The 24294-nt window shown below is 42.9% G+C and overlaps 1 protein-coding gene across 2 annotated transcripts in view; it reads right to left on the reverse strand.

Moving 5' to 3' along the window:
- Nucleotides 1-24294, reverse strand: part of LOC117525718 (alpha-1,6-mannosylglycoprotein 6-beta-N-acetylglucosaminyltransferase B-like) — a 473200-nt gene that overhangs the window by 221337 nt on the left and 227569 nt on the right. For both annotated transcript variants that reach the window (XM_034187646.1, XM_034187647.1), the window contains exon 8: nucleotides 5509-5678. In XM_034187646.1, coding sequence (XP_034043537.1) covers nucleotides 5509-5678 — 170 coding nt within the window. The remainder of the gene's footprint in view (nucleotides 1-5508; nucleotides 5679-24294) is intronic.

Consider the following 24294-nt stretch of genomic DNA (forward strand, 5'->3'; position numbering starts at 1 on the left):
CCCGTTTCTTCTGGTGTCTCATTTGTTGTCTGTGTCAGAGAGTTTTTAGGTCATTTTTCCTAACAATAACACAATTTAAAAGAAAAAGAAAAGCATTTGCTTTGCCATTTTCAAAAAAATACCCCGCTAAACAGTGCTCACAATTCAAATGATAAAGCAAATTTTGAAAATGAAAAAACATTAACAGAAAGGTCTTTTAATTTTCAGGATATGGGTGCATTACTTGACTCAGAAAAAAATTAACATTCAAACACCTAATTTGCATTTGCACTTTATATTATTATATCCCATACTGATTTTTCATTTTCAAACCAGCCCTGTTGAGTTTGGTTGTTCATTCGGCTGCTCCCGTTTTTTGTGTTTGGGGTCGCCACAGTGGATACAACCGGATCCACATTGATATTTGGCACAGGTTTTACGCCAGATGCCCTTCCTGATGCAACTCCAGTGTTACCTGGAGAAACTCACACAGCCGCTGGTGTTCCAAAGAGGTCTCCCATCCGAGTACTAACCAGGTCCCGCACTGCTTAGCTTCTGAGATCTGACGGGATCAGGCTGACACAGAGCAGATCGGCTGCAAACCAGCTCTGTTGAGTAATGATCAAAATTAAAACTTGCAAAAAAAAAAAAAAAAAAAAAGAGGGCGGTGCGAGAAAGAGATGCCCTTAACTGGAGTAAGTGAGTTTAGAAAATGATTGAATGAATGCACACACACACAAGTTTACTGTATTACTTCATCCCTAACTCTGCTTGTGTGTCTCTGAAACCAAACACCAGGGGAAATAAAAGGTATGAGAAGAAAACAAACGCATCACAAAAGCTGATTGGACACGGAGCATAACTCTCGTTTCTTTTCTTTTTTTCCTGTAACAAACCATGTGGAAATATTGACAACAGGAGGCCAAGCTGATGTGTTGTTTTTCACACCAGTGGGTTTTAAAGGCCTTAGTCGAGCTCCAAACGTGGTCTGAAGAAAGATGAGACCGAGTCCAGAAGGAATCCAAAGATAAAGGCTGTTTTTTTTCTTTTTTATTCCTAATAAAGTGGCCTATGTGGTCAAAGGAGACAAAACAAAATCTTCACACTGGTAAAGTTGGATCACGGGACAATTTGTGATGCACACACAGTACACAGCCTGTGCACCTTCCATTCACAGTTTCCATTCCTAAAACAAAAGTTTGAAAACATACCATTTTTTAAATCTGTTTTGTTGAGAAATTAATCATTTGATTGGACTGCTTTACTTTGAGGCAGTGTTATGAAGATCTAGTCAAACCTGTAACTCCAAATTTCATTGTACCAAGCACAAACCACTCCAGATCATTTTATGACTCCACACACATCAGCATGCAGATCAGATATTCATGCTGATTTGTTTTACAAGTTCCTGATGCAACTCTGCATTACACAGAGAATGAGTAGTGACGGTCTTGAACCAGAAGCCTTCTGCTCTAGAAACAAGCGTGCTAACTGCTTGGCCACTACACTACCCACTTTGTAGCTTCTTCTGGATCCTGGATCCAAAATATGTTCCAGATCAAATTCAAAATAAGTGATCTCTTTTTCTTTGACAATATCCATCCGCTCACAAAATTTCATCAACACCCCTTCACAGCTTTTTGAGTTGAATATTGGTCCGTGCCAAACAGTCTTCTGCATCTCAGTTCCAAAATGGAATTATTTTCATCGCAAATCAGTCATTACATTTTGAGTTATTCTGCTAACATCAAACACAGATAATAACACTGGTGAAAACACCACCTCCTTGGTGGAAGTAAACGCTAAACTCAGTTTACTGTTACATTCTCCAGCAGGCAGCAGATGAAAGTCTGGGATTCCTGCTGGATGGAACGCCAGTTTGACACAGGTTACTTCCCCTACCAGACCATTTACAGCAGGTTGGACTGGGAAAATGCAGATCAAGTTTCTTGTCCAAGGGGACAGACAGAAAATGTGACTTGGGATATAACCCAGATCTACATATTTTTAGCCCAACTCCTATCCCACTGAGGTACCTGCCACTAGGTGGCATTGATGCGAAGGCTGATCAAAGCAGGGTTCATCCAAAACTTTGTTGTATCCAGGGCATGGTGGCGCCATGGTTAGCACTCTGGCCTCATAGGAAGAAGTTCAAGTCCACCAATACCCACTTCCTTTCTGTGTGGCTGTAGAAGAAATGGCTTCTGGTATAAAATTTCTGCCAAATCAATATGTGGATCCATACTAGAGCTGCTGCCGTGACCCAGAGTGAACTGAAGTAGTTGGAAAAGACAAAAAACTGCAGACAAGGCAAACTTTTAAATACAGAATGAAGCGAGATGTCGGATGCCGGATGGTGATCAATGGTGGTACAAAGACGACTATTCACCCAATTAAGACTAATTGAAGATGTTGGCCATCTACAATATGAGGCAGCTGTTTTCTCACACTTAGACCTATTCATTAGTCCACCGTTCCAACATTAGCATTCCATCTAATAACCTCTGTGATTTACACAGTACATATCGCTTAGACCAGTTAAAATAAGCCTGAGCATTAAGGGGAAACTTACACCCATCTGTGTTTGGCTGTGGGCACGCGTGCATGTGTGAGTCAGCAAAAACATGTAAGCATGCTGACACAGGGGATAAAAAGGCACAGAAGCCCTGCTTGAGAGATGTGGAGTGCACTGATACAGGATCAATAAAATGACACATAAATCAAGAGGTCCTTAGGGAACTAATCTCTGAGTTAAAGGCTAATTGAGTGCAAGTAGCGCAGTTTCCTTTTCCACATTTTCTACTGTGTAAGACGCGCACAAAATCACATCATGATGCAAGGACTGCAAAATGTAATCTTTTCACTCTAACTTGAAGTCAAATTTGTGGCATGCATATTGTTTTTTTATCCCTAGTCATACAGTATCCATGTGTCAGAATACCCCCTCGAGCATTCACCCACCACCTTTTTTCTATGAAAGTTGCTTAAATGTCCACCATGCATGAAAATAACTTTAGTGACCACAACACATTGTAAACAAGAGCAATCGGACCTTTCTGACATCCACCAACCCGGATCACCTCCAATATACAGCGGAGGTTTCCATGCCCTAATATCTAACTGTGGTCCAAATTTGGTGAGAATCCGTGAAGTTTGATGTAATCCTTCAAAGCCTATATAAAGTGAAACTCTGAGCCATAATAACTAAATAAATGAATAAATTAACAAACACGGACGTAAAAAGCAAAAAATGAGTTTTCACAAAATTAGTTTCTTTGCTTTGCTTGTGTATGACATCATTGTGTCGGTGATTCTTCAGACTCAGAGCTCAGCTACCAGAGCCCCGCTGCTAGCTGTTTTGGCCAACGCAGCATTTTATAAAAAATATTTTATAGTAATTTGGCTTGCTGTGTGACTAATTGTCCGAGCATATCATGTAAGATGTCTGTGCTCCATTTCCATACTCTGAAATTTTTGTATTATTTCATTTGATATGTTAGCACAAGCTAGCACTTTTAGCAGCTATCTGTATCTGGAAGTCTTTATTCTGCCCAGGTCTCGCAGGGTGACTCCACCTCTTTATCCATTTGAACACTGAACATCTCAATGGACTTCTGTTGAATATACTGGTAATACTGACCATGCACATGTGCATCCACCCACCCCCTTTGACTTTGTCAGTCAGTGTCGCTGACTGAACGGTCCCTCCTAAAAATTGGTCCCCCCTGCCTTCACTGCGCATGCGTCATTTCAGAGCTTCAGCAGCAATTCACCGATTATCGCCTCGTTTCTGCTTAAAACTGCACTCTAGTCATCATCTATCTCAATAACAGATATCTGAAGCTTTGGTACAACAATCATTTCCACATAAATTCTGTATTATTTCATTATAAAAGACAGGGGAGCGATCAGAGCGCAACAGCAGCACGTCTGAGTCTGACTCTCTGAGTCTGACCCTCTACACTCAAAGCGCTCAAAGGAAATAATGTGATTATTAACCATCAGATGACAAAGTAAAACCTCCTAAATCATTCTGAAGTCAACTTTAAGCTGAAACAAGGCAGTTTTAAGCAGAAACAAGGTCCAATTTTTAGAGGAGAACGTTCGGTCGGTGACACCGGAGATATGGAATACAAGTTAAAAACGCTTTAACCCGGCTGTCAATTAGTGATCGTTTGATTATGGCACCAATGTCCCATCTTTGTGCAACATTTGTGTACACCATCTTTCACATTATGCATGATGTACGTGTCATTAGCTGGTTCTAAATATTGACACAGTGATGGCACTGACAAAATATAAATGCAAAGGGCTACTGGTACAGGGTTTAACGGTGTCCCAAGCATTGTGCATTTTCCATTTGCCACTGCTCTGAGTGTTTTTGTAGCACCACCTGCGACGTGGAGGTTTCATGTAATAGGTATGTCTGCAATCAGGCTGACTTGGCGAACGCTGCCTTCCACATCCTGACACTATGACCATGTGTACAGTCTCCTTGTGGTATTGTCATCTATGAATGCAAAATGACTGGAAGGAGCACAAAGGCAAGGAAAAGGCTTATAGCTGTTGACACATGGGACAGCTGTTTCAGCTGCAAACCATCTGCTGTCATCCATCATTGGATCAAACCGTGACATCAAAAATGTGTGGGTTTGACCATGGGTTTCCAGGTGTCCAAACCACGTCAGAGTTACAAATGACTGAAAGCCGATCTGGCAAAAAGGTTCAAAACTTCATAAAGTGTACCCAGGCATCCTCTGCCTCCCTGGTAATGAGGTGAGTTTAGAACAAACCATCGGGTCAGTTACACACAGGACAGGCTGAAAGCTGTATGAGTTAATTTTCTATTATACTGTCATTTAAATCATTTCTTCTTCTTGCATACTAAAATGGAATTTACAGCATATAAGTGTTGTTGGAAAATATATGTTATGATCCATCAGTATATGCGTTCATTTTTGCAGACACACATTATCACCATAAAACAATCGCTTATCACTTGGCTTTTTAATGATCTCATCAGAGGTTAGTTGACCTTGACTCAGTATTAATGACAGAAAAATCTGACTTCAGAAAAATGTGAAGTCATGCAGCCCTTTCATCTTAATCACCTTACAACAAACTACAGCTAATTCATCAAACCTGATTCTGTTTTTTTCTCTGTTTAAGGTGCAGCTCCATCCAGAGATGGGAGTTGTATTTGTGTTGGCGACCCTCCTGTCCTGTGCACCAACAGCAATTCTTGTATATTTGTCCGTGAATTGTTCTCTGAATTGTTCTGTAATTTATGTTTGTAGCATGGCCCAAGCAGAGGGTCACCCATTTGAGTCTGGTCTGCTTGAGGTTTCTTCCTCAGAGGGAGTTTTTCCTTACCACTGTTGCTCTGGGGGTTGGTAAGGTTAGACCTTACCTGTGTGAAGCGCCTTGAGGCAACTCTGTTGTGATATGGCACTATATAAAGGAAAAAACAAACAAACAAAAAACAAACAAACAAACATTCCATAATTCATTTGAGAAATAGAAACTCACCCCTGCAGCTCTTTGACAGACATGGAGATCTTGAGATTATGTCCGAGAACATGGAGAGCTGTGAGGATGTCAGCCCACTGCACCATTTCTCCCAGTGGACCCCCCTTTAGGACCTTTGGGCTGAAAACATCCCCAGATTCCTCGGTGAGGAAGCCAACATGAATCAGGATCTGTTGGAACACAGTGACAGGATTCAAGTTTGACCGTATTTCCATGATACCATGTACTATTTCATCATTTATTAAATAATGTAGTTCTTGTCACTGCATGTTTTTCTAGAAGACTACACAAGTATTATCTCTCTCTCTCACACACACACACACACACACACACACACACACACACACACACACACACACACACACACACACACACACACACACACACACACACACACACACACACACACACACACACACACAGATAGTCATACACGCACAGAGCAAGGCACAAAAGAGTCTTAAATACATAAAGCCTATGTTTTAACGTGGCATAATCTCCGTGGAGATTCTCAGTCATCATCCAGGTCATGGGATCCAAGTAGTAATCACCTCAACTAGACTTCCTTATTCCAGGTGAGCTGAGATAACCTTCTAAGAAAATGTAGCACAGTGCACACACTGTAAAATCAAAACTGTGTGCACCAGCTTTCACTCAGTGGATGGCACCAAGCAATTGCCATTCATAGTTTTGTAGAAGAATTTTTAGGTCCATATTTGAACTGTGATGAACTATCAAGTGTCCTGATCCGAACTGTATGTCCTCTGGTTGAACTAGCAGGTGTTCAACCCAAAAAAAAGGGCTCTATTAGTCATTTAGTCTGTCAGGGGCTTTCCAAGGCCTTTTAGGTGCTTTCCCGCAGGCCACGTGCGGGGGCCTCAGGCCAGCTGCACGTGTGGCTGAGGCCACGTGCGGAGGGGGCCTCAGGCCAGCTGCACCTGTGGCTGAAGGTCTTTTAAAAAAATCAGTTGTAAATCCTTCATGTTTTAATGGGAGCGTTTGTCACATTGAAATAATGGCCTAACACCTGCTTAGGGTTCACTAGAGGACGCTTCCAATAGAAAACCATGTCTTGGGAATGAAATAAATAAAAAAGTTGAAGGAGGAGCGATGCCCGCGGGTCTCCAATAAATAGACGAGCGCGGTTGTCATATTCAGTCTCTCTAGAGGACTCAGTTTGTCTAAGCTTTGTGTCGAAGGCTTAAATAAACTTAAAAACTCTGTGCATTTTATCTTGCTTAAGGCTGAATTATTCTAAAGTGTTGTGTCTTTTTCTAGCATATCACTTGCAATTAGTTTGTGTTATCTAAAAGAAGACATCCCGAGAAGACTAAAGACGAGCCGCGACAGTTTCCACCCAGGCAGTTATGGTTTTTCACAACCATTGCTCACTTTGGCCGTGATCGGTTTGCATGTGGTAATAAGTGCACCCCCAGACACCATTGCACTCACAAATACATCTGCACACTGAATTCCTAACAGTGCATCTGTCAAATGTGAAAAATAATGTATATTGTCCATTTAGTGCATATGCATTTATGCATATTCATTTTAGGGTTTGTCCACCAGAGCGCACAAAATTCTGGGAGGGAAAGTGCAAATAGGTAAGGTTTGCAAACATATTAAATAGACAAAAAAAATGCACACCCAGATCCTCTGCTGAGGTGCACATGTAGAAATACTAACTCAAATATAAAGAAAAAGCATAGCACACTCAAAATATTGATGTCTAGCAGTTCTTTTATTTCATAATAATTACGTTTCGGCCAGAAGGCCTTAGTCAGATTGCAGCTTCCGTTGGACCAAGAGTTCAAAACTGTTTGACAAATCAGGTGCTTAAAATCCCCTCCAATGAGTGGGAGGTCCCAAGAGTGATGACACCCAGTGATTTCAGCCCATTCTAAAAATAGAAGACAAGATTATTATAATCTTGTCTTCAAGATCAAGATTATAATCTTGTTATAGATTATAATAATCTTGTCTTCTATTTTTAGAATGGGCTGAAATCACAGGGTGTCATCACTCTTGCGACCTCCCACTCGGAGGGGATTTTCAGCACCTGGGTTGTCAAAATTTTGAACTCTTGGTCCAACGGAAGCTCAATCTGACGAAGGGCTTTTGGCTGAAACGTAATTATTATGAAATAAAACAGCGGCTAGACATCAATATTTTGAGTGTGCTATGCTTTTTCTTTATATTTAAGGTTTGCAAACATGACACAATTTATAAAGGTCAAAAGGAAATTTAGCAGGTACCAATAGCATCTGTAATTTGCGAGTTTGAAAGCTTGGCTTTAACTTGACAGAAGGCTGCTCCAGCAGCTGAGACACTGATGTTTCTTACAACCGACAATTTTAAAAAGAACAAGAGCACATCCACCAATCCAGATCAACACCAAAATCCAGTGAAGTCTTCCATGTCTTAATATCCATCTGTGGTGTAAATTTGGTGAGAATCTGCGAAGCAGTTTTGACAAAATTGTTGAAAGCCTATATAAAGTGAAATCTTAATCCAGAATCCTGATCCAGATCACCTCCAAAATTCAGTGGAGTCTTCCATGCCTGTAATCCTTCAAAGCCTATATAAAGTAAAATATTCATCCAGAGTCTTCCATGGCCTAATATCTATCTGTGGTGAAAAATCTTCAAAATCTGTGCAATAAATAAACACTGATGATTTTATTTATGTCCTTGGCGGACGTAATAAGAATTCAGCATAATCAGGCTTTTTAAAAGTTAATGATTCACTTTTTGCTTGTGTCTTTAACAAGCACTTTGCGTAACACAAACATGCATATTGGGGTCTGTGTGGGACATCACAGCTGTGCACAAAGGATGCACATTACCTGAACACATTCATGCGCTGGTATTACAAGAAATAAACAAAGCAAACAAACAGCAACAATAAAAAAACGCAATCTCCTATTCCAGACATTGCTCCATCAACAGTTTTTAAACAAACTGGTGAATAATTAATTCAATAATTAATAATGCAGCATAATTAACAAGTTTGCTTAAATACTGAGGATTGAGCAATAATTAAATGTCTGAAGTAGGAGAGTTTTCTTGTAACTGCCTGCACATGAACATGCTCAGTTATGTGGCAGATGTTGTGTAGCAAAGCACTGTTTGTCAAAAAAAGAGCTGTGGTCAAGAACAGTCCCAGCGCAGTGCTGTCTTTGGGCAGAAGAACATGAAAACATGATAGATCAGCAAAACCCTTGTCTAAAGTCCCCTCTGCTTGAATATACAATCAAACAGAAATGAAAAAAAAAAAAAAAACATTAACCAAAATAAAAGTCAATATGCATAGAACAAAACTTAAGTGTGGTTTATACGGCATTTTAAACAACCTTTCTTCCTTGAACTGTCTGCAGCTGTGCGAGATTAAGTGGATGACAAGGATTCATTTAAAGACGGTTTGAAATGAAAGGGGCTAACAGAGTGTGTGTGTGTTTTGCCCATAACATGAAACAGACCAGTCAGATTTCCACCTGTCATCCCCTTTAATACTAAAGCACACCACCATCTGGGACCATTACCATTCAGTTGGCAGATGCAGAAGTAAGAGGTTTTCTGGCAAGAAAACTAGGTTCCGTAACACCTAGTCCACTTCCTCCTCCAATCACATGGTCTCCTCTATGTCCCACCAGAAGAAGTTAGCACCCCACTCCCCCAGCCCATCCTGTTGCACCAAGACACTGTGGCCAGCACCATCCTGGTGCTGCCTGCCTGCTAACCTGTACGTCATCCTTCTATGTTTTTTATTTTTACACAAGTCCATCAAATATAGCCATCGTGTATTGTGAAGGCGTTTCCTCCGTCCGTCTGGGCCGTCTGTCTGTGCTCAGCATACGTCCAGTCTTAATACTGCTAGACTAATTAAATTCAGGGAACATTCTTGGGACACAGACACTGGACAAGTTCAAAGATGGCTAACCTTGACTTATTTTAAGAGGAATTTTAAGAGGTTAAAAAGTCACATTCTGTTTCAATCTGATCTGTTACACGGGTGACAGCCAATCAGAGTACAGCTGCACCGTGATGTCACTCACTGGTCTCTTCAAAACCACTTTGTTTTGTGTGTTGATATACGTTGTAACACTGAAAATGCTGTTTTTGAAACCTAATAACATCTCTGAACTTATTTACAAGACATCGTGCCAAGGTTAGCATGGTGACGTCACTTCCTGGTATTGCTATTTTCCTAACAGCTTCCTTTCTGGTATATTATGTAAAAGCTAGCAAGAAATAAACATTTCTAAAACTGAAAATGCTGTTTTTGGAACCTGACAGTGACGGCTGACCAATAGGGGGCGCTCGGGCACTGCCCTCACAGATGTGGAGGGGAAAAATTATAAAATATTTTAAAAAAAAGTATTATCAGTGTCAGTTTTACTTAACAGTATGTGCCTACATGTAATCTGAATTATTAAAACAACATTTCCACCAACTGACTAATTCAACAGTGCATTTCCACAAATATACGTATCATTTCTCTCCTTGGGCGCTCACTCAAAGAGCCCTTGAAGTGCAGTGAAATGACGAATTGTGTATGTTTGCTAAGGAAAAATAATAAATATTTGGCCAATCAGCATCGCCAAAATTTAATGGCTTGGGGGCGATAGAATTTTTGCCCCAATGTAGAAATTGCAGGAAAGTTAGATTGCTACAGTCAGTAATAAACTTGACATATCAGGTCAGTCAGTCAGGCATAGAGATGATGGCGACGACGGCAGTTGAGGAGCAGCTTTCACCTCATTCGGTACGATCTTTACTGAACTATCCTTTCGCGATAAGGACGATGATGGAACAAATGCGTGTTAAGGAGCTGGGACCTGACAAGCCCAAAATAAACCTCACCAAGCTAACCAAAGAGAATAAGTTGAGTTACCTTAGAATTAAACACACACACACAAACACACCATCTCTCTCTCTTTTGTCATACAATTACTCACACTCACCTTAGACACCCCCTCAACTCATTTATTCACTTTCTCTCATACACAAAAACACACACATACACTCTCTCTCTCATACTCTCCCATTCTCTCTCACACATATATACAGTACACACAGATTCTCTCTCTCTCCCTTTCTCTTCGTACAATCACACACACACACACTCTCTCTCTCACACACACACACACACATACACCACCTCTCTCTCATTTCGTACAATCACTCAGTCTCACTCACCTTAGAACCCCCGCTCATTCATACACACACACACACACACACACACACACACACTCACTCACCTTAGAACCCCCGCTCATTCATACACACACACACACACACACAGACACACACACACACACACACACACACTCACTCACCTTAGAACCCCCGCTCATTCATACACACACACACACACACACACACACACACACACACTCTCACTCACCTTAGAACCCCCGCTCATTCATACACACACACACTCTCACTCACACACACACACACACACTCTCACTCACCTTAGAACCCCCGCTCATTCATACACACACACACACACACACACACACACACACACACACACACACACACACACACACACACACTCTCACGCACCTTAGAACCCCCGCTCATTCATACACACACACACACACACACACACACACACACACACACACACACACACACACTCTCACTCACCTTAGAACCCCCGCTCATTCATACACACACACACACACACACACACTCTCACTCACCTTAGAACCCCCGCTCATTCATACACACACACACACACACACACACACACTCTCACTCACCTTAGAACCCCCGCTCATTCATACACACACACACACACACACACACACTCTCACTCACCTTAGAACCCCCGCTCATTCATACACACACACACACACACACACACACACTCTCACTCACCTTAGAACCCCCGCTCATTCATACACACACACACACACACACACACACACACACACACACACACACACACACACACACACACACACACACACACACACACACACTCTCACTCACCTTAGAACCCCCGCTCATTCATACACACACACACACACACTCTCACTCACCTTAGAACCCCCGCTCATTCATACACACACACACACACTCTCACTCACCTTAGAACCCCCGCTCATTCATACACACACACACACACACACACCACCTCTCTCTCTCTCTCTCTTTCTCTCTTCATACAATCATTCAGCTCCCCACTCATGTTAGAACCCCACAACTCATTCATTCACACACAAATACACACACTCGCTCTCTCTCTCTCGCTCTTTTCTTTTTTGGAAGGTGGTGTGAACACTGTAGTATGTACATAATGTTCTTTTGTCAACTGAGAAATTTTTCCATATTTTGAAAGAGTCGAAATTTGGTGATATTTTCTATTCTGTTAAGGGGGGGGGGGGGGGGGGGCATCATTATGAACCCCAGGATCTGTTTGGCTGAAGATAATGTCAGTGCAGTAGAGTTTGGTGTACAGTGGTCCCTCGCTATATCGCGGTTCACCTTTCTCGGCCTCGCAGTTTCGCAGATTTTTTTTAGTGCAATTTTGCATGCTGCTTCTTTTTTTAAACAGTGCATTGTGTTCTGCGTCCTCATCACCCGGGCCGGTCGGCATCACCGCAATTGCTCTCACTGCCTCCGATGCGCTTACCGAGTCTGTGGGCTCGGTAAGCCCCGCAGCGGGCCACTCACACCGCCCCACTGTCTGCTGTGCAGAGTTGCAGCCAAAATCTGGAAACAGGTCCAGAGACTACACTCGCTGTTTTGATGCAGAGCGCTCCAGCAGCCCGCAAGGATAGAATTCTTGCGGAAAAATCTGCAGCACTGCATGGTCTCGGTAACCGCAGCTGCAGAGCTCCGTGGCCACTGAGAGAGGTTTGTATCTTTTTAATGACTTGGATTCTTTGCAGGTCCCGCATCCATCCCGCAACGGTAACACCGGAGGCAGTGAGCGAAGAAAAAGCACGTGCATTGTGTTCTGTTTGTGTCTGTTTATAATCTTCTCGCCCAGAAGAAAAAAGAGCGCAAACAACTACCCATAACTGTGTTCTTCACTCGGAAAAAGACACCTGCACCGAGGCGACATTCAGTGGAAAAACACGCCGCAGAGCAGCGCCAGGACAAAGAGGCACGATCAGAGGAACTGTGAAATACTGGTGAGTCAATATTAATAATTTCTTATGTGTCCAACCTCGTAGGTTGATCGTTACAATTGAATTTGTTAGTTCTAAAAGCCATCATAATTATTTATAGGAAAATGTTCTATTTTTATTTCTCAAACAAATGTTTGGGCCTGAAAACACATTTTGATCTTTGGTTTCATTCTATAATACTGGACTTATTTTTCGTTGAACTTTGAGAGTGTTTACACAGGAGAGAAAAGTGAGAAAATGTTAATGCCTGTTTGAGAAAAGTGTGTAGTGAGGGGTTTTACAGCCTTAAAACATCTATAATAATTGTAAAAAAAAATAAAGCTGACTACTTCGTGGATTTCGCCTATTGCGGGCTATTTTTAGAACGTAACTCCCATGATAAACAAGGGACCACTGTACTATGTGTGTAACTGGTGTCAAATGGTGAAATGAACTTGAGTGTTGTGTTGTATTTGATACTGTTCCTTTCCAAAGTATAAATGAGGCCTAATATAGCTGGTTAACTTTATCTGTGAAACTGCTGATTTTAAGAAGGACATTAAATGATTATTGTGGAATTGTGGTAATTTTCCGACTGTTCATTTGAATGCCTGTACTGGACCAGGCAGGGAAATCTATTGGCACACCAGCCCCACCAAGACTTTTTTTTCCCCACTAGCCTCCAATGGAACCCGATAACACCTCTGGAGTCATTTACAAGACATTTTGCGGACATTAGCTTGCATGCTAACTTTCGCTAACTCAAATTTAACTTCCTATGGAGTTAAATTTGTGCACAGAGATTGATCGGCAAATACTCCTTGATTTACACAACCTGAACAAATGATGATTTGATTTAAACATGTACAAATTGTACATAAGACTGTAGGATCTTAATAATTAAACAACTGCAAATTATAAAGAACACAAGGCTCATACGGCTGAGGGTATTTTAGTAAAAGTAAGTCCCTTCGGCTGCTCCCTTGTTTGCAGTTGGGGTCGCCACAGCAAATCCAAGGTGGATCTGCATGTTGAATTGGCACAAGTTTTACGCCGGACGCCCTTCCTGACGCAACTCCACATTACATGGAGAAATGTGGTAGGGGTGGGATTTGAACCCAGAACCCACCACCCCCTACGGCTGAGGGTATTTTAGAATTGTGTTATATTTCTAATAGTTTTCACTTTTATTTCCTCGTTTATGTTTGTTTTCACCTCTGCTTAATGGTAGAAAGGTTTAATAATGCACATCTCTGTGTCAACAAGCAGAATGTTTGATGAGTGTAGAGAAGCTTGAATCTTCGGCTGGACTGGGTTGCTTGACGTGAAGATGTTTCGCTTCAAATCACAGAAGCTTCCTCAGCTGAAACTCTTGTTCTGGTAGTCTGAATTCTGTCTTGACTCTTGTAGAGAAGAATAAACCAGAAGCCAACAAAAGCTGGAGTTTTTTAACCTAGCCAGACCCCACCTACAGAGAGGCTGACTGCTATAGGCTAGTGACTAAACAATAGCTCTAATTAGCACCTATTGTGCTCTAGTTAGCACTCTCCTAATGACAGGATGGAAGCCTCCCCTGATGGCTCCCTTGACGACTCTCTCCTGATGACGTGAATGACTCATTACCATGAACAAAAGACTGAAACTGCTTTGACCTGAGTACCCCATTGTAAACAGGGGACAAAGCGTGTCTGAGACCCGCTCCGCGGTTAAGGCTGGGTTTCAACTGTTTTACAAAGAATGCTTCCTTGACACCTCTCTCAAACCATTTCTTCTCTCTGGCTAAGATTTTACCTTCCTTGTCCTCAAACATGTGGTTAGTGTCTTTCAGGTGGAGATGAACTGCAGACTGAGGTCCACTGGCAACCTCTCTGCGGTGCTGGTATAGCCTCTTGTGTAAAAGTTGCTTCATCTCACCTATGTAGTGTTCATTACAGTTTTCCTGACATCTGATATGATACACTACATTGCTCTGTTTGTAACTAGGGATCCTGTCCTTAGGGTGAACTAATTTCTGTCTCAAGGTGTTGACTGGTTTAAAGTAAACTGGGATTTTGTGCTGTCTGAAGATCCTCTGTAGTTTTCCCCTACTCCTGCTAAATAAGGGAGAGACACTCCTCTTCTTCTTGTCTCCGTCTCCTGTCTATCTGGTCTCTGTTTTCTGGGACTTCTGCACTTTGTCCAGGGACCAACGTGGGTACCCACATACTATGAGGGCTTTCCGTACAAGTTGTTGCTCTTTAGCCCTTCGCTCTGCAGTTGTGGGCACCTGTAGGGCTCTGTGTTGAAGAGTCCTGATCACCCCGAGCTTGTGTTCAAGGGGGTGGTTTGAGCCAAAGAGCAGATATTGGTCAGTGTGAGTGGGTTTTCTGTAAACCTCTGTCTGGAGCTGCCTGTTCTCTCCAATCGTAACAACCATTTAGCCTTCTTGGACTGTGATGTTTCTGGCATCCTCACGTGTGAACTTGATTTTGGAGTCCACCGTATTGATGTGTTCTATAAAGTCCTCGACCTCCTGTTGCTTGATTTTAACCCATGTGTCATCGACATATCTGAACCAGTGACTGGGAGAGATGCCCATGAACGACATCAAGGCTGTCTTCTCCACTCGCTCCATGTACAGACTGGCCACAATGGGGGATACCGAAGACCCCATCGCACAACCATGGATCTGCCTGTAGTAATTCCCCCTAAACAGGAAATACGTGGTGTTAAGACAGATCTCCAAGAGTTGGCAGATGTGGTCTAGTGTGAGTTTGGTCCTTTCAGGTAGAGACACATCTTCCAGCAGTCTCTGCCTCACAGCTGAGATGGCCTCAGCGGTGGGGATGCAGGTGAACAACGAAGTTACATCAAATGACACCAGAGTTTCATCTGCCTCCAGCTGCAGGTCCTTGATTTTGTTCACAAAATCTTGTGTGTTCTCCACATGGTGGTCTGAGTTACCCACTAGAGGAGCCAAAATCCACTTGAGATGCTTGGCCAAATTGTATGTGATGGTATCTGTGCTACATACAATAGGCCTGAGTGGCACGTCCTGTTTGTGGATTTTGGGCAGTCCATAGATGCATGGAGTGGCGTCCCCCGGGTACAGTCTGTAGTATGTCTGCCTGTCGATGAGTCCCTCAGGCAGACATAGGAAGGGGAGGCTTCTGTCCTGTCATTATGAGAGTGCTAACTAGAGCACAATAGGTGCTAATTAGAGCTATTGTTTAGTCACTAGCCTATAGCAGTCAGCCTCTCGGTAGGTGGGGTCTGGTTAGGTTAAAAAAGTCCAGCTTTTGTTGGCTTCTGATTTATTCTTCTCTACAAGAGTCAAGACATAATTCAGACTACCAGAGCAAGAATTTTAGCTGAGGAAGCTTCTGTGATTTGAAGCGAAACGTCCTCACGTCAAGCAACCCAGTCCAGTCGAAGATTCAAGCTTCTCTACTATGGAAACCACCTGGACAACTGAGAGCCTACACAGAAACGTTTGATGAGTGTGTCACCTGTATCTTTAGATACTATACATATGTACCGAATAATGTTAAGCTCCTTTAACTTAAGCTTCTCCAGTGCAAACTGCTTTAATGAGTTTGAGAATCAGAACTATTAGTAATTCCAGCTCTTCTTGAGGAAAAGTATTGAAAACTGAATAGTAATTCTGTGGAATCCCACATCATTCCCTCATGTTCCAGTCAAATGCATGCACATTCAGAAATCCATCAATATGGATTTTCATGGGAAGCCAAATGATAAACTGCCATTGCTTTAAAACGGCCTATAACAGACACACATACAGTATATGTTTAGACCATCATATAACTTCATGTGTACCTCAATACCGCACAACCAGTGCAATATGCTGAGAAACTGTCAACATGATTTTTTTTTTTTTTTTTTTTTTGCACAGTGGATTAGATGCAGTCGTGTCCAAGCGTTACTCTGCTGTGTAATCCTGATTAACTGGGGCAGCACATGTTCTGCTGTTACTACTGGCAAACGAAATGCAAACCTTTCAGCGAGCAACACACATAATGAGCTTAAAAATAAAAATTGTGGACTTTGCCAGAAAGTTTTCATGGTGATTACTGAGTTTCCCACGTGGAAATGGGATTCACCAGACAATTGTAGAGATGTACCTCTATTGGAAATTTAACTCATGTGAGAATTATGAAGAGAGTTACGTAAGACTACGAATGAGAGATCTTTGGATCCAAACATGCTTAAATATAAAATCCTAATTAGCTTTGAACTAAACTGCGAAAAACCAGAACAGATCCATATACACACAACTGCAGTGTGATACTCTACGAAGTAATGAGCAGCGGAGGACAAAATTCAGCTACATCCAAAAACCACTTACTGCTGACACCATAAAACTTTAGGGAGTCCAGTCTACTGGTTACCTACTGAATCACAATTAGAGAAGAATCACAATTAGAATCATAACGATGCCACAGTCATTGTCGGAGTGATAAAAGAGGCCGCTACAAGTTTGATGCAATTATAGTGATAAATATTCATATCCACTTATTGAAATAGTTATTTAAAGTGAAGACTACTGAATTCCATTTGCAGTAATTGAATTTCACCCAAGGTAATTCCTCATGCAAGACGGCACAGAAAAACATTGCAACGGGCTTGACATCACCTCTAATCTTGTTTAATATATATGGAAAGCCATAAAATCCTTTTAACCTCCTTTAAGGTACCTTCACACATTACATGAATGTGGGCAAATCAGGTCGATCTAGGCTGAAACAGCCTGAAAAATTCGAGCCAGATTCAGGTGGGATAGAAATTCGGGCAGACATGAACAAATGGTGTCTGGCCAGAATGTGGTTCAAAGTCGTCATGAACGGACGCACACAGTCGGCATGCAGCGGCTCCAGAATCGAGGTAGCGTGCGTCTGGAATGTAGTACAACACAAGAGGAAAAAAAAAATGAATGGAAAAAAAAAGAAGAACACAGCACGAAATCCCACAATACCAGCAGAATGCAGCAGGAATATGGAGAGTGTATGCCCAATGCTGTACGTACTACCCGATGTATGGGTGGAAGGAAATGGGGGAGGGGCGAGCACTGTAGTCTGCTCATCGGAACACCTGCCATATCCCACATTACGTGTCAAGAGATGGGTTGGATGACCCCCCCCTGCATGCGTGCTCTCTCTCACCCTCTCTCTCTCCCTTTTTCTCTCGTTTGCTCTCTTTCCCTCTGGACATCAGCTGTTTATGGGGGAGTGGCACAAGGTGGTCCGCTCTCCAACTGCAGGATCTCAAATGACATCCAACCCATGATGTGATTACATGTCAACCAGGGTTCCCTGACAAATGCATAACTGCAGTGGGTGTGATCGCGTGTGATCATATTGATGCAGGCAGCACTTTAGCAACGTGCACACCCACAGCCATCATGAACGATAACAGGCACCGGTCCATGGTGGTTCACATATAGCTGTCCATATAGTGGATCAAAGACGTAATCCAGAGGACAGGTAAAAGCAGATCCTGCCATCAAAGCATCACAGAGCCCCCCCCCACACACACACATATACTGGCCCGCTCTCCATGTCACCCCCTGCCCTCTCTTGTCATTGTTCTTCATTTAACTAATTTCTTCACTCCCTCCCTGTCATTTGTGTCATGTGTGTCCTAGTCCACACCTTCCTTTCACTCGCTCTCCCTCAGCCTCGAGGAGATCAGCTGTCCAGTGGTCGGCGACACAACCCCTGTCCAGACCAGCAAAGAGATCACATGAATGAGCTCACAGCTCTCCCCTTGACATGATGTGGGGCCCATGACCTGGCCACACTTCCACACGTGTCCTGGCTGTCAGTTAATGCTCCACATGACAGATGGACCGTGTGGACATTGAGATCGCCTGGCATATGGTGTGAGGTGCATTGGCCCATCACGATGTCCGGTTGGATGGCACGCTGGCTGTGGAATATGGGATTCATATGGGATCTATATGGGATTCATATGGGATGTCGCTTTTGTGAGCTGACAGTGGGAGCTGTGAGCAGGATGGGATGTACAGCAGAGGCTGCTGTGTGGTTGGTGTCTGCACAGCGCTGAGACACAGCTAGCACCATTCCACAGCTGAGTTTTTTATTTTTTTCCCTTTTGTGGTGGCACAGGCAGACTGCTGCTCAGTGATTCCACCTCCAGAGGGACATGCTCTATATGTCATGATAGGTGTTTCACAGCTGTCACATCCCAGTCAGCTGTGTTTGGTGGCAACCTCAGCCACCAAACCTTGGCCACACCTCAACAATGTTGGCTCGGGGGGGCACACACATGATACATTCGCATGCCATTCGGCTGGCATCAAGACCACAGGGTGGTTCCATAGTGTGGCAGATGCATGCTCCCAGACTTGACCTGCCCATCCAGGTGAAGGTTGTTTACCATAATCAACACCAGTAAAATTACATTTGGTAGCATCAAATCAAAGGCATTTGCTACATTCGACAAAGAGATGTGTGTGCACGTTCATCGTCCAACAGGTTTTTTTTTCAGGTGGATTGGTACTGTAGCCATTGAAAAAACATCCACGCAGTTTGATAACACATGAGAATGGAAACCAGCGTGGTTTTAAGGAGTCACCCGTCTGTGAGTTGAGATGAGTATCATGCATAAACATGTCTAGACATCTCACACAACACTCATGAAAATAAACAAAAGAGCAAACCTGGTGTTTACACAGCTGTACAATTCTGGATGTCTCTTAACTTCACTACTGTAAATGTATACTGCAGGTAAGTGCTAAAGGTCACATGTACAAAGTTTAAAGTTTTAGACAATAGTGTGTGTGTATATATATATATATATATATATATATATATATATATATATATATATACAGCAGGCAAGCTCCAGTGAAAATCCACTGGTGTGAAAAATCCCCATGATTTAATAAGCCTGCTCTATTAACTTTGGCTTCATAAAAAGATAAGTGAAATTTAATTAGTTTGGGTGGCAGATGGCAAGAGTGAGAATTTGTGGTTCCAGTGCTGTGCTGGCTTGGTGCTGGTGTTGGTGAGGGTGTATTGCGCAATCCCCCAGCTCCAGCACAAAAACGAAGACAGAAGGAAGCGCATTTATTGCTAAATGTATTCCAGAAAGCTGGCATGCAAACACAAAGGCTAAGTTAATAGGGAGAGGAAGGGTGCTGTACAAAAAAAAAAAAAAGTTGCACTTGTGAAAGCAGAGCACATCTGGGTAGCTCGACTGCTGTGGAAAGGATTTCACTTCCTCTCTAATAGCCGGCATCTATCTCCATTTGCAAATGTTAATTCCTCTGTAAGCGAACAGAATTAGAGAAGTGGTTCAATGAAACCCATCAGAACAACACTGAAAACTAACCTTTATATCACAGAAGGAATCATTAGCTCGACCTGAGTGAAGACAGAGAGAGAGAGAGGGTGTGTGGGAGGTTTGTGCTGTATTTTAGCTCACTGCATGTACGCCAGCACACACACACACACACACACACACACACACACACACACACACACACACACACACACACACTCGCTGCCAACACAATCCCACTTATCTGTTATGTGGGCCGCTGAAGAGGAGGTACTGCTGGCCCACCACCACCAGAGGGCGCCCTGCTTGGAGTGCGGGCTCCAAGCACGAGAGGGCGCCAGACCCAGAAGTGACAGCTGTCACTCATCCTCAGCTCCAGCTGTCACTCATTCCTCATCATCACCATCACCATAAAGGCCGGACTGCAACTCCACCTCCTCGCCGAGAAATTAACTACCGAAGAGGTAATTTTCTCTGCTGACTTGAACGTTGAGTAATAATCTGAACTTCTTTTGCAGCCGTTTTCCTGGTGTTTACCTTATCTGTGGGATTGGCGTTTGGTGTGACAGTGACGGCTTCGCCTCACATCCCAAACCAGATAAGTGGTTAAAACAGGAGCTGCACGAGTGTGTGATTGGAGGTGGAGGTGGTCCCTCCTAACTGAGTGCAGACTGTGGATTACTGAGTGTGCGGATTCACACTCATCCATCCTGTCTTTGTTTTCTGCCAGCAGTACCAGGGTCGACAGCTGAAGACAGAGGCCACCTGGGGACTCGGGACTTGGCGGCTCCGGTGTTCTTCAGACCGTTGGTGGTGGAAGCCGTGTGGGACGCGGCTCCTCTCTCGTCGGGGGTCTTCTATCTTCGAGCCTGCCCACACGTCACCTGGTGTTAAATGACTTTACAGATTTTGTGTGTTTAGTTGTGTGTTGTCACAACATTAAATTGTTACTTTTTGGCTTATTCATTGTCCATTCTTTAGCGCCCCCTGTTGTGGGTCCGTGCTACGACACCTTCCCAACATTATCTTCACTTACACACCCTAAAAACAACTAACATGTAAAAAACCACACAGTGTGAAGTGATCAGGAGGGGGTGACACTAAAGCTGGACGCATTTTGGCACTCCCAGATGGCATCTGTGCCTTTGAGATGGATTGTTGGCTGTTGATTGTTTTTGCTTGCTTGCATACATTTGTTTCATGCTGACACAAATCTGTAATTTTTTTTTTTTGGCGTTCACATTCCCTTTGTGAGAATGAATGTTTGCTCCAATAAGCTTGGAGATTGCGGAGCAAAAGCAACTTGCTGGTGTTGTTCACGCCCGACTGGATGAAACTCATCGAGACAGATAAAGTATAGAATCTGAAAAACCTCACAAAAGAACTGCAAAGCAGCAACCAGCAAGTACAACCCCAATTCCAATGAAGTTGGGACGTTGTGTAAAATGTAAATAAAAACATAATGCAATGATTTGCAAATCCTCTTCAACCTATCTTCAATTGAATACACCACAAAGACAACATATTTAAAGTTCAAACTGATAAGCTTTATTATTTTTGTGCAAATATTTGCTCATTATGAAATGGATGCCTGCAACATGTTTCAAAAAAGCTGAGACAGTGGTATGTTTACCACTGTCTTACATCACCTTTCCCTCTAACAACACTCAATAAGCATTTGAGGAACTGAGGGCACTAATTGTTGAAGCTTTGTAGATGGAATTCTTTCCCATTCTTGCTTGATGTACGACTTCTGTTATTCAACAGTCCGGGGTCTCTGTTGTCGTATTTTGTGCTTCATAATGTACCACACATTTTCAATGGGCGGTCTGGACTGCAGGCAGTCCAGTCTAGTACCCGCACTCTTTTACTACAAAGCCACGCTGTTGTAACACGTGCAGAATGTGGCTTGGCATTGTCTTGCTGAAATAAGCAGGGATGTCCCTGAAAAAGATGTTGCTTGGATGGCAGCATGTGTTGCTCCAAAACCGGATATACCTTTCAGCATTGATGGTGCCATCACAGATGTGTAAGTTGCCCATGCCATGGGCACTAACACACCCCCATACCATCACAGATGCTGGCTTTTGAACTTTGCGCTGATAACAATCTGGATGGTCTTTTTCCTCTTTTGTCCAGAGGACACGTCGTCCATGATTTCCAAAAACAATTTGAAATGTTGACTCAGACCACAGCACACTTTTCCACTTTGCATCTGTCCATTTCAAATGAGCTCAGGCCCAGAGAAGGCGGCGGTGTTTCTAGATGTTGTTGATGTATGGCTTTCGCTTTGCATGGTAGAGTTTTAACTTGTACATGTAGATGTAGCGACGAACTGTGTTAACTGACAATGGTTTTCTGAAGTGTTCCTGAGCCCATGCGGTAAGATCCTTTACACAATGATGTCGGTTTTTAAGGCAGTGTCGCCTGAGGGATCGAAGGTCACGAGCATTCAATGTTGGTTTTCAGCTTTGCCGCTTACGTGTAGAAAGTTCTCTAGATTCTTCTGATTATATTATGGACTGTAGATGATGGAATCCCTAAATTCCTTGCAGTTGAACATTGAGAAACAGTTTTCTTAAACTGTTGGAATATTTTTTCATGCAGTTGTTCACAAAGTGGTGATCCTCGCCCCGTCTTTGTTTGTGAACGGCTGAGCCTTTTGGGGATGCTCCTTTTATACCCAATCATGACACTCACCTGTTTCCAATTAAGTTTTCTTTGAGCATTCATCAACTTTGCAAGTCTTTTGTTGCCCCGTCCTAACTTTTTTGAAAAGTGTTGCAGGCATCCATTTCAAAATGAGCAAACATTTGCACAAAAACAAAAAAGTTTTTCAGTTTGAACATTAAATATCTTGTCTTTATGGTGTATATATTTTACATAGCATCCCAACTTCATTGGAATTGGGGTTGTACCAAAATTGGAGCGACTTTAACTTTAAGGCTCAGTCACACAGCACTTAATGAAGGGCAACGAAGCCCAAAAGAAACAAGAAATCTGGACTTTCGTTGACTTTCATTGGAATTGTTTAGCCTTCACTCAGCTTTGTTCCTGCAGCGGTCGCTTCATCAGGATTTTTAAACTGTCGACAAATTTGAATGAAGGGCAACAAAAACCTCAATTCGTCTGTATTTCGTTTTGCTGTCATTTTTGATGGTTTCTTATCTTTTGCTTAATTTTTGTAACAAGAGCCTTTCGTTTGACTTCGTTCAACCAACTGAATGTTTTCACATAGTACAAAAGCTGTTTTTTGAGCGCTTTTTTGGAGGAGCTGCAGCTCCTCCATGGCAGGGCTGGTGTTTGTGTGGTGTGGGGCTTCTGCCGCTGCGTGTGATGTGACGAGAGCTGCCGGTCATAGCGTGGTGCTGGCATGCCAGGAAGAATTTTACTGCCTCTCCACCAGCGCATAGCAGCCCATAATCATGGTGTTGGCCAGTGCTGCACACAAGGAGAGAGTTGCAGCACAAACGTCTGGCCGGAGCTGGAGCATTCTGTCCATGAGCTCCAAAGGGCTTGCTGTCTTCCAGCCTCTGCAGACAGAAGAACCTGCTGCCCCTTTCAGCATCTGACAGTTCAAAAGTTTTGAGGAAGTGATCCTTGATCACTGCATATTGCACAACTTTGATCCACGTACTTGCACGCACGTCGCTGTGATGATCCCACCTGCTGTGTTCCCAGCTGTACGCCGTGCTTTGTTCCACCTGCAGCCACACACTCTGTGCTGGACGCTGCATATATAAAATAATTATTTTGTGGTGGACTAATCATTTTCTCTGCAAGTTGTCTTCTGAAAATGGCTCTAATCTTCCTTGATCACAGAGGAGCGCACCAGCCAGAGCTGTTCGCACGCAAGCTGGAGAAAGCATTTGGAGCCGTCTAAAAAGGTAATTATTTGTCATGTTTACATTGTCATGGCTTGGTAAAACTGTTGCATGTTCTTTGCTTCTTGTGTGCAGTTGTAAAAGTATGTTTATGAGAGATTTAACATCTCGTTATGAGTAGTTTAGAGAAGCATGAATTTGAGCTATCACAGAGAGAGACAGCATCCCCCCCATGTCGTATGCATGCATTTCAGGTGTACAGACAGTGATTAGAGTTTTGGTATTTGAGTAGATTTGAGAAATATTTAGCATGTTTGCAGTGAATAATTTCGGTGGCGTATTTGGTGTGTATGGTGTGGTGGTGTGTGTGTTTTTTTTTTTGTAAAAATAAGGCATCTTATGAAGCGCTCAAGCAGACGGTGAGGATTCTGGCGATGAATTAGATGATCCCTCTTTTGTTGATCCACTGACGTGCGCACAGATTTCCACAGTGGGTCAGATCACACTCTTCTATTTGCAGCTGAGCTCCGTCCC

This window comes from Thalassophryne amazonica, chromosome 15, assembly GCF_902500255.1.
Source record: "Thalassophryne amazonica chromosome 15, fThaAma1.1, whole genome shotgun sequence".
NCBI lineage: Eukaryota > Metazoa > Chordata > Actinopteri > Batrachoidiformes > Batrachoididae > Thalassophryne > Thalassophryne amazonica.